An 11,376-nucleotide genomic window follows, 5' to 3' on the forward strand; every position below is an offset into this window, starting at 1 on the left:
TTAGATTATACATGCATCAATGTCTTGTTTTTGGACAACTTTTAAATGTGTGCTTTATATATTAAATAATCTCTTCCTGTTTTTGTCAAGGTCTGCAAATTATTTATTGCAGCCTACGTTACCCTCCTACTTATTTGCTAAAAGCTAGGATTTTACCACTTGAAGGTTTTGGATCTGTCTGGGGTAAACACATTGTATATTAGCAACATTTTTGTAATTACGGCAAGTGTCTAATAGCAAAGAAAAAGCCCTCCTCCTCCAATATTGCTTTTATTCAGTATGTCCTTGATTTAAATTCGATGTTATTTTTTTTATTGCAAATGTCCTGTGCTTTTGGGAGGATGAAATATTCTTTAACTACTTAGTTTACTTGGCTGATGAAGAAGTTGCTTGGCAGCATTATCTGTGTTTTCCCATCTCATATAATTTTATGTCAGCCTAGCTCTGACCTTTATATGATGGAACCTAGTGGTAATATACCCTTCTGCTTAACAAGCTTTGAAATAAAAATATATGATTGGCAGAGCTGCAGGAAATAATTAGTTCCAAGTAAATGTGAGAAGTGAAAGGATTATTTAAAGGAAAAGAAAGTGATTCAGCTGGTTTATAGTGCATATGAAGTTGTCTTAGCTTTTAATTTAACTGTTAAGGGAATTAAATAAATTTAAGTCACTATATGAAAGCATTTTTGAATGAATCATTGTAAAGAAGCTCTCTAAATAACTTTACTGCTTATTGGAAGCTCAAATATTTGAAACGTTAATTAGTTAATTTGCTCTTTCAGACCTACTCATAAAACGTGGCTGAGTGGAAAGGCTCCTGTAGGGAAGAGAGCATGTGTACTAGATCTTGCTGAAACTTACCTAGAGAACAGTTTTGGTGTTCTTTGAAATAATAAAAAATGTATATATGCATTTCCCAGGAAAGAATTCTTCAATCAGTTCTTCGGTCAGTTGTTACAGAGGTCAAGATGTGTTTTCTATGTTTTAATTAGATATACAAACCAGGACAAGCTCAATCGCTGTATGGATGAGTTCTCAAGTATGGTGTATGTGGGGGAAGAAAGAAAGAAAGAAAAAGAAAGAACAATTCTCCAGAATTTTGTGTACGGCCCTTAAAAATCTGTAGATCACGCAGCCGTGTTCTGCAATGAATGAATAAAGAGTGAGCCACTCTCCTGCCTCTTGGATTTTCCCATACTCTAATCTTCCATTCATTTGAATGGGTCTTTACTAATGGCACCTCCATATATGAAAGGAAAGCAATGGTGAAGGCAAACAGCCACGTAGGCTTTCTTCTTCTTCACAAGCATGGATCAATGACGAGAGATTAGGAGACATTTCACCCGTGTTGTCACTGGCTTTGTGCAGAATGTACTTCCCCTCCAAGTGACGGTGACTGTGCTGCCTCTCCTCGTATAGATTGAAGCAGAGTCCTGTAAGAAAGTGGTTGTGAACTACATGTGGTATGGGAGCAATGCATAGTTCTTAAAGCTGTTGCAATGAACAATTGGAGGACTTTTTGATAGAGATCTAGTAAGGAACTAATGCTAGGAAAGAAATATAAGAGAAACTTAATGCCCCTTTGGGAGCATGAAATGCAGAGGTTCTGGTGAAAGCCAGGATGAGTTTGGAAAGAACTTGATTAAACTCATGTTGGTCTAAAATTGGCATTCTGTTTTTCTCCTAATTAAGGTATCTGTTCAGATACTACTCGTTCTATCTCTTACCTTTGTATGCCTCGTCAGGACGTCATTTTGCCATTTATTTCCTTTGCATTCTTTCAGATTGACCAGTTCTGATTCTCTTTGATGTACGTTAGAGCAGGGCTTTTTTCCTTTTAGATTCTCTTTCCATTTCTCTTCTAGATGTGCTTAGTACAGGAAATAGCTGGTTGCTGGTTCTCCTGCTCATCTGTACTGCTGCCATTGATGATTAGAGTCCCATGTCTTCCCAGTTTCCTGTGCTCGTTGCTTTCAACTTTTGAAAAATTCTGGTTTTGAAGCCAAAGCTCTGTGAGGTTATTCTCTGTGGACGGTGAAAGGGATGGTTTTTCAAAAATTTTTTTTTGTGTGAATGGGGTGGCAAAATGAGGGATGATCTCATGTAAACAACTTCCAATGCTGTATCGTGCTTGTAACAATGCAAATCTATGAGTTTTGTGCCTTATTGCCGTGAAAGTGGTATGTCTGATTGAAACTAACTTTAGAATTTATAAGTTACCAGTTGCTTATTTTCTCTTAGTGATATCCACAGTGCGTTCTCGCTATCTAATGCTCAAAATATAATAAACTCCATTACAAGCAATTATTAATCTGACAAATGCGCATTTTGAATGCTCATACTGATCTGGTGCAGTGCACCAAATGTATAAAGAGCAATGTAAAGCTGCTGTTTTATTTCAGATCTTGAAAGGTCAGAGTACACTACTGAGACTTAGAGAAGGGATTTTACTACTTTTTTGTGACCGAGCCGTCACATATATTGCAGGTTTTTGCAGCCACTGTTTATTGGCACATTTTCCAACTGCAGCTATATTTTTCTCTTTTCTATTACAGAAAAGTGAACATTTATGTAATTAATGCTTCTTTCAAGGCATCAATATAGTACATTTAAAGCAACAAGTTTGCTTAACTGTGTGAATCGCATTGTTGCGTTGTCATTAGAAATATAATGAACAAAATGAGCTACATGACTTCAGAGGAAAACTATGTGCAAAAGTATGTAGCTGCTATATCCAAAGCTATAATTAGGGAATATTTAAATTATTTTGCTTAACTTTAAAGGTATTTAGGTATTTAACTCATATATGCTTGAATACGTATTACAGGTTTTTATCTTTCTATGAACTTTGACTTGATTAAACCTCTCACAGCCTGAGACAAATGCTTGAAAACCAAGTATTTGGCAAAAACATGTAGTGATTTGGTAATATTTTCATGTCTCTGTATGATTCAAAATCCTGTGTAAGGAAAACTTAGACTGTTCAAATAATTTGGTAAGTGTTTGGTTTTAATACTGATTTTTGTAACTTGGCAGGGACAGCCTGTTGGAGACTGTGATTTTAATGTTCGACTTGCATGTATAGAGAAAGAGATTATATTTCCACGACATGAAAAGATCAAGAATGGTCTTATCGACAAAGCACAGGAACCATTCAGTGTTCGAAACAAACCATTTTTCGACATCTACACTTCAAGAAAGGTAAACCTGATTTCATTTGTTTATGTTGTGGTGCTGAAGGCAGCAAAGTAGTGTTGGGTATAGGTTTTCCCTCAGCTTTTTTAGCTTCCAGTGAGTTCGTCTGCTAACTGAGTGTTCAGCAATGCTTGGGGGGGCAATTGGCAGTTTGGGATACTCTGAAAAGTGGTTTTAGGCTACCTATTCCTTCTGAATTACTATTTTCCCATATTTAAAACCTGTAGTTTGGCAAAACCTAATTCTTTAGTTTCATATGTTGAATGATGATATAGAAGTTAATAGGTTTAGGTCTGAAATGTCTCTGAGCTCAAGGGAATGTCCAAGAGCTATGTTGTTTACACTGTCCTCTATTGTAGGTAAGAATATAATGTTCTTTTTACTTCCAGTCCCCATTTGGCCATAGTATAAGGATCATGAGTTGGGCTTGAACTCCCACTTCATGTTCAGCAGTGATTACTAAGAGCCCATTCTAGTTAATGTCTCCACATTTTACTTATTAAAATACTGCCCTAGGTCTCCTGAAGTAATGCATATGACTTGCAAATACATATATGAGTTCCTATCTTTCATTGTGCACTTTTTTCTTCAGTATAGACATATCCAAGCATTCTGTAAAATACTTTTATTCTCTTCTGTGAATTAAATGGCTCCTGGATAGTACTTTCTTCTAGAGAAACCTGTTTTTCTCAGCACTGCCGTTAGAAGTAGTCCCGTGTCTCATCAACACAGAGCAATGAACGTAAAATTGTTGGCTTCCATTTGCTTTTGTCATTGCCTTGATCCTGTAAGCAGGTAATGAAGCTCTCCCTAAGAGGAGCAGTAATGGTATTTTGGCTAACCAAGAGTGGCTGAAAAGTAAACAAAGAGATAAGGCATAAGCAGGACTTTCAAAAAAACCTGGGAGAGAGTGGCAGTCTTTGGAAAGTTTAAGTCACAAACAATTCTCTGAGAAGTTCGTGTGGATAAAGCACTATAAATGTTTTGATCTCTTCTCTGTATTTGTATTGTTGCATTTTTGGGTTGTCTATTTAAGATCAACATCGTAAATTTGAAGTAAATTTTTCATGTGGGGAAAAATGTGCCCTGTTTGTCTAGGACACATAATTTTGAACTTGAAATTAAAGGAAACTAGAACAAAAGGACACGTCTTATAAATTTATATGTAAGAAATAATTTTTAGTTTCTTGAAGTGTTCTGCAGTTCCAGGTTATTTAACCTAATTTAAAAATCACAGGAAGAACATGATTGGAAGCATTCCTAGAAAAATTTCTAGGTAAAACACATCTGTAAAGAAATCTCATGCTAGTTAAGTCTAATTGCCAGCACATGGCTATTGAAATGATCCTCTGCTTCCCAAAACCTGGGAGATTAAAATTATGCTCAAAGGCTTTCTTTTTCCTGTCTAAAGGAGATTTATGAATTGTCCATGTACGTTCCAATGTATTGGATTTTAACAATTCTGACTGCGGCACTTTTTAAAGTCAGCAATGAAATGATGCTGTTTACTGGTCTTTCTCTGCCTTTCTCAAAGCTCTGAGCATAAACTCTTTAAGACATTGACTGTCTTATTACCCAGCAGTAAAGCATCAAATATGTTGGTGAGGGACAAAAATTATACATGGCTAGAATTTGTTTCATAATAGACTTATAATTGCTTTTGACACTAATGCTTGGACAGTATTTCTTTATGTTGTCCTTGTCTTTGCCACCGGGTTTGATTAACTTGTGAATTATGGAATGAAGCAGGTTATCTGGCCAATTTTCTTCATTTTTGTGAAGAATATGTCTGTATGCAGCAGTTGGAGATACATGTAGAGAGCAGGAGGTGTAGAGTTACTGGCAGTGCAGAGCGAATAGCCAGTGTTATTTTTCTCTTATTTTAATCATTTCAAACATTTATGATTTATCTACTCTGTGTATGTATTAGATCAAATTGGGAGGGAAATAAAGCAAGAGTAATATCCTGGGTTTTATCAAACTACATGTTTTGAAAGATTATTTTTTTAACTTGCCCTCTTTTTGACAGTTAACTTTCCCCCCAGTTAGAGTGAGTAGAAGTCAATGGCTGGTTTGCACTAGTTATATGAGCACATTTTCTTTCTCTGAGGGTTCCTTTTCCTCTGAGAGTTTTGCTGCTTTTTTATGAGCGATGAATATACCCTTAGAACAGATACAGCCGTGACTTACGCAGTTTGAGGGAGCAGGGCTTCTGCAAGTGTGAAGCATGGCTATCTCTGGTTTTTGTTACATATCTCAAGCTTTTAAAAAACAGTATTTGATGATAGCAGTAAGTCTGCAGTACCAGGTAAAACTTTAAGGACATTGCAACCTGTATTTGAGGTTATTATGTTGCAGATGCAGTTCAGTCAACAAATTCTCACCCTAATGTGTTATCACCACCTTAAAAACAACTTTGAGATAAGAGTATCTATATGCTTTTAATTCATTGGGGTGTGTGGGTTTGGTGTGGGTTTTTTGGTGTTTTTTTGTTGTTGGGGGGAGTGTTTGGTTTTGGGGTGGTTTTTTTAAGTGGCAATCAGGGCAGACTCTAAAGCTTTCTACATTTTTGGGTTTGAAACAACCATAGGTTTTAAAATTTTCTTTTTGCACAACGTATGTTACAGGTTTTAAGCAATCCTTGTCCTTATTTAAAGTCACTGTTATCTAGTGAAACATGTTCATTATACTACTGTTATAACAGAAAACTTCTAATGAGGCTTTAAATCTGATCATTGTTTTCAATAAGTAAGAAGTTTTATGTCAGTGTTTAAGAATTGTTTGTATGTCCTATGATAACTGTAAGGAGTTTTAGGTAATACTGCCAGTATTGATGCGGAGTTTTATCTAAGCCAATATTGGTAAATGTTTAAGGGAAATCATTATAGAATCAAAATATATTTCAAATATTTATCTGCTAAAAAGAATAGTATTCATAAAAATATATTCTCAAAAGAATAATATTTAGACTAAGAATTGTTGCTCTTATTTACCTCAAAAATACATGTTTTGTTTCATTACTTCTGTGAACTTGATGAGTGTGACTCCTGTAACACTTCCTTAGGATAATGAAACAGGGATTACATCTTCATACTCATCACAACTTTGTGAACAGAATTTTTCATTATATATGGTCAGAATAGACCATTGTTTTGAAGCATTGCCCTATTCTGAAAGAGGACTATTTAAAAATACTATTGCTTTGCCAAAAGATCTTTTTCCTATGTTTATTCAGTCATCTCTGCAACTATAGCAACAAATTTACTCATAGCGATTAATACTTCATCAGTATAGCTGAAGGAGCAAGCTGCGTTTCTTTTGCATCGATGACGAATGTCTTTACCAACTGTGTGCAGCACAGCAAGGTCTGCAGAGAGACAAGGAATTCCTTCTAGCTTCTAAGTCTGTTCATATTCATATTGACTCAGCATATCCGTCAATCCATCTCCAGAGATGGTGGCATCTGAATGGATGCTAAAGGAATGACAAATGGGACCTGCTCAGGTAGATCTTTTCCTTACGTTTAATTAGCCATTTTTCTTGTTCTTCTCCAAGAACAGCAGGATCCTTTTATCTTTAGAAAGAATCTAACAGGATCCTTCCTTTCTTGACTAGAGGTCCTTAAAGATTTACACCCTTGAATGGTCTCAGAAAAGCCGTGCGTTTTCTTGAGCGTGGGTTTCTTCCCTACCTCCAGTTCTTGTATTTCACTGACAGAAGATGTAGCTTCTCAGGTCACCCCAAGACTTGTTATTTACAAAGAAAGATCAATAGATATAGCTGTCTTTGGCCACCGATAAGGTGGATCTCTGATTGCACCAGCATATTCAAGACTGAAAAAGTGGAAAACCCGTACCACTGGTCAGAATGTGTTTCATCAAAATTCTTGGGTTGTGTCTTGGAGGTTTTTTTGAAGCGTAGCTGGGTTTTGCTTAGTGTCAAGAAAAGAATCAAGTGTACTTCTGAATTACCACAGCTGGAACCACACATCACATCTTATTTTTCTTTTGAGAAACTTCAATTTTTGAAATATGTTCCCAGGACGCAGTTTGAACCTCACAGAAGTAAGTACTGTAGACCTCTCCCTTCACAGCCTCCCTCCATCATTCCTTTCTATGACCTGAGTTAAGACATAGTGTTCCAAACTGAAAGCTGTCGTTGGCTATTCTTATTTACAATAGCACATATCAGTAAATGTGTGTTAGCTTGAGTGGGTTGTAGGAAGATTGCTCAAAAAGGCCAGGAGTCTCAGCATTATATTTAATAGCAGAGTAAGTGGCTAAAACTTTTAATTATACCAGGAAAAACAAATGTTGTCCACATAGGTTTAGTTATTTTCAGTGAAAATGTGGAATTACTTGAAACAGCAGTAAACTTTATACTGTGTTATACCATAAGTCCAATAATGAAATTGTTCTTAGAGTTATGGGTTTGGGACTTTAATACCAGAGTTAGAGTCCTGGCTGTTTTTTTTTCTAATCTGAAAATCAATTTATTATGAAATGATATGCACTTTTAAAGTGCAGTTATAAAGTATGGCAGCATTTATAGTTGTGCCTTGACATTTGTTGTTGGTACTAGATTTTGGAAATAAGGGCTATATTTTTACAATGTTATATCTTTATAATGTTGTCTTGAACGTTATTTTAAGATGTTTTGATGGACTTTTGTTTGTTTTTTGTAAGACTGAGTTTTGGTGGTAAGAGGAAGAAAAGAAAGGGACAGTCAGCTGGGAACAGGTTGTATATTCTTGGAATCTCTAAAAATGTTACCTTGTTGAACTTTGATATTGATGGAGAAAGCATCTGCCTCTATAATCAAAGAATTATTAAACAGAGTTTACTCTTTTAGTGTTAGCTGGGAACACATGTACTCTGTGAGCGATTTTGCCTTTTAATGTAACTTCCAAATTCTTTTAGAAAGATATTTTTAAGCAATGTTGAATCTTTGCTGTTTGTCATTACACTTGCATGATCGGTCGCTTTTGTTGCGTAGCTTGCTTTCTTTTCATTTATTAGTGTGCGTCAGAATTCAAGGAGATGACATGGTGAAATCTGCCAGCTCTCCCATCCATCATGTAAGGATAGCAGCAGTCCGTGGAAGAAGCTGAGTTTTAGGCTCCCTTGATGCTAGAGTATTAAAGACCAGTGAAGTTAGTGCTTTATAAGCTGCATGTTCTTAGCCTTTGAGCCTTATTAGCCTTTTATTTATACAAATATTTTAGGATTTTCAACAAGGACATTATCTTCATTATATTAAAGGGGAAGTACAGGTACACAGAAATAATTAAACTGTTGGAAATTATGCAAGTCTTGGCTTTCATTGCCTAAACCAACCCACAGTTCTTTTGCAAGGCTTTTTTGTGTGGACAGTCCCAGCCTGCATGTCATCACTAAAGCCTATTGTCTAGTGAAAATGCTGTCTAGCAGGAGTAGGAAAAAAGTTCTTTTCTGCGCAGTCTGTGGTCCCGTGGAGAATTGTGCCCATCGCTCTCAATGGAACAATAGGGCTAAAGGTTAAACAATGATACAGGTCAAATGAACAACCTTTTTCAAATGCTAGCACGCTGTATGTGAATGACTTGTCAGTTCTTAGACTATTATCTGGTTTTAAAATGACAGCTTGTCCTAGAGGGATTAGAATGAAGGTGAGTAATCTCTGCTAGAAGATTAAATGGTCTAGGATCTTCTTGAAAGTTTTCAGTCAAATCTGTGAACTGACAGATGCCTTATTTTGTTCTCCTGGTTTATTTGACATTTGGATTTTTATGTGGACCTCTGATGATGAAGCAGATTGTGTAAGTATATGACTTGCTGATGTTGGTGTGAAGTATTTTGCAGGCAACTGGGGCAGCTGTAAGCTAGTATTTGCATGGCCTGAAAAAATGAACCCTGTTAAAGGGCAGAATATGTGGACATAGCTCATCCATGTCTGCTAAGAGAGCTGTTAACCCAAAACTGACTGTAAGTGACCACAAAGCCCTGTCTTATGTCGCCAAGTAGCCTACAGGTGAAAATGTGGAGAAGGTTTGCAGTCATGGGACAGAAGATGAAAGAATTCAGTGACAGCAATGGCAGCAGCAGAAGTGTCAAATAATCTCTATCTATTGGAGATCTTGAATTCTGCATCTCGGTGGAGGGGGAATGTTACCATCTGGAGGGTTTTTAATGCCAAAAAGACTTGTTTCCTCTGTTTTTATTTTTGTTTTTACCTTCTATGCCTTAAGGAGTAGCTTAATCGGCCCACCTTTCAATCCTGCATTTCCTGACCCAGAGTTGGCAGTCACTCTTCAGTGTTTGGCCTACACCATAGTCCTCACTCCATCTGTTCTGTTCTAGGTTTTTGGCCTGTTTATCAACTCATCTCCTTTTAATTATCTTCTAACCTATCTCCCCTCTACCATTTTGTTGCTGTTTGCTTTTATTTCTTTACTTTGTATATTTCTTCCTCGCTTTGTCCTATACCATCTCCCCAAAAATGGAAAGTCAAATGTTGTAAAAGCAGTATTGCCTTATTCTACCCTTAGATGCTTTTGTGCTGGCGGTTATGTTCACTCAAATCTTCTTTTTGGAGTGCTTTTCTTCCTGTAAATGCAAATAATGGTTGACCTGAGGAACCTAATAAACAAGTAGTGAATATGAAGCTGGAAAGATGTGACCTTATGCTTATATTAGAATTTGAAATCTTCACTTGGCAGCTGTCCTGTATCCTGGCATGTAGTACTTCAGCCTGATTTTTCAAAATGATTCTACCATGTGAATTTTAAAGGTAAGGACAGCCAACCAGACCAAGTGGAAGCTTTGTAAATTGTAATATGAAATAGATGACCAAACTGTGGCTCTTGAGCTGAATGTAGGTTACTACCACTTAAGATTCAGTGCTTGAACTGGAGCTATTTCATGCAACCAGCTGCAGCACTGGAATGATGTGGATACTGTTAGGTAAACATAATTTCTGGCAGTGGGAGGCTGAGGGTAGCAGGGACTTAGTAGGCCAGGGCTGGTAGGGTCTCCAGCTGCCTCTGGGTGTTCCTTTGCTTTCTGTGGGGCAGGGAGGCTGCAGTTATTTGGTTAGATTCGGTTTACACCAAAAGATTTTCCCTCGTGCTGGGGAAAAAAAATGACTCAGCTATGGCTACCCTTTCAACCTCCTTGCTCTGGTGGAGTCACTTGAGGAGACCCGTTCATGAACAAGAATCTGTGCTCATTTCCTAGAGTTAACACAAGAGGATTAGGCTACTTGCTTTTGATTATTATTATTTGTGATGTTGAAGGTCAAGTATAATATTTCGGCACAGTATAATTTTGGTTAGGGAAAAGGGGAAATAGTTTTTTGCTTTTGGTTTAAGAAATTATTCACACATTAGTTACATTTCACATTTTTCGGAAAATGATCTACTGAAGTTAAAACAAGCAGTCTCGAATATTTCTGTGAAGGATTATTTGCATAGCTAGTGGCCCATGTTAGATATTGCTAGTGCTACAAATTAAATTAATGTAGAATAATTCAGATGTGGAATATATAATTAAATTCTGACTTGCCAAACTCTAGTGTGGGAAAGAAAACAATGAAACTAGTGGAAAAATAAAGGCATATGGATGAAGCATTATACTTGGTGCACATTGTAACTTTAAACATAAGAACAGTGCATATTCAGTTTAGCTGTTAACATTGTAACATTAGCTTTGAACATTCTAACATTTTTGTAGATTATTTCTTCTGTATTTTTGTGCAATGGAAATAATATACCTTTCTAAGTAGGAAAAATGTCTTTAACAGTGATTTCTACTTTCAGTTTTGTGGTGTATTACGAAAACAGAGAAAACGCAAATCTGTTTGGACCTAATTACCAGTTGGTATCCCAGTATGGGCAATTGAACTGGTATATTTGATATCTTCTGAATTAGTTAGAGGACTCAGCTGTGGTGACTAAGTGGGTCACTCCACTCATTAATTGAGGGGCAACTGTTTAATATTGTCGGTTGTGCCACTTCACAGCCTGTCACTTTCCAAACTGCCTCCTGGCAATACAGCTCCGCAGGGAAGCCATCAGCCTTCTCGTATTGGAATGATGTTCAAGAGGCATGCGCTTAATTTGGGTAAAATGAATAAAAGCACAAAGAACATTGTAAAGATGGGGGTGAAATTTAAAGCAATTTATTATCATAAAAGATTATAG

General features: G+C 36.7%; 1 protein-coding gene across 1 annotated transcript in view; it reads left to right on the forward strand.

The window, feature by feature from the left end:
- The window catches only part of RNGTT (RNA guanylyltransferase and 5'-phosphatase), a 186,347-nt gene that overhangs the window by 68,808 nt on the left and 106,163 nt on the right, over window positions 1-11,376 (forward strand). Inside the window, exon 11 of the mRNA XM_009333215.1 lies at window positions 3,039-3,203. Within this exon, the coding sequence (XP_009331490.1) occupies window positions 3,039-3,203 (165 nt within the window). The remainder of the gene's footprint in view (window positions 1-3,038; window positions 3,204-11,376) is intronic.

The sequence above is a fragment of the Pygoscelis adeliae genome, unplaced genomic scaffold (assembly GCF_000699105.1).
Source record: "Pygoscelis adeliae isolate BGI_AS28 unplaced genomic scaffold, ASM69910v1 Scaffold57, whole genome shotgun sequence".
Lineage (NCBI taxonomy): Eukaryota > Metazoa > Chordata > Aves > Sphenisciformes > Spheniscidae > Pygoscelis > Pygoscelis adeliae.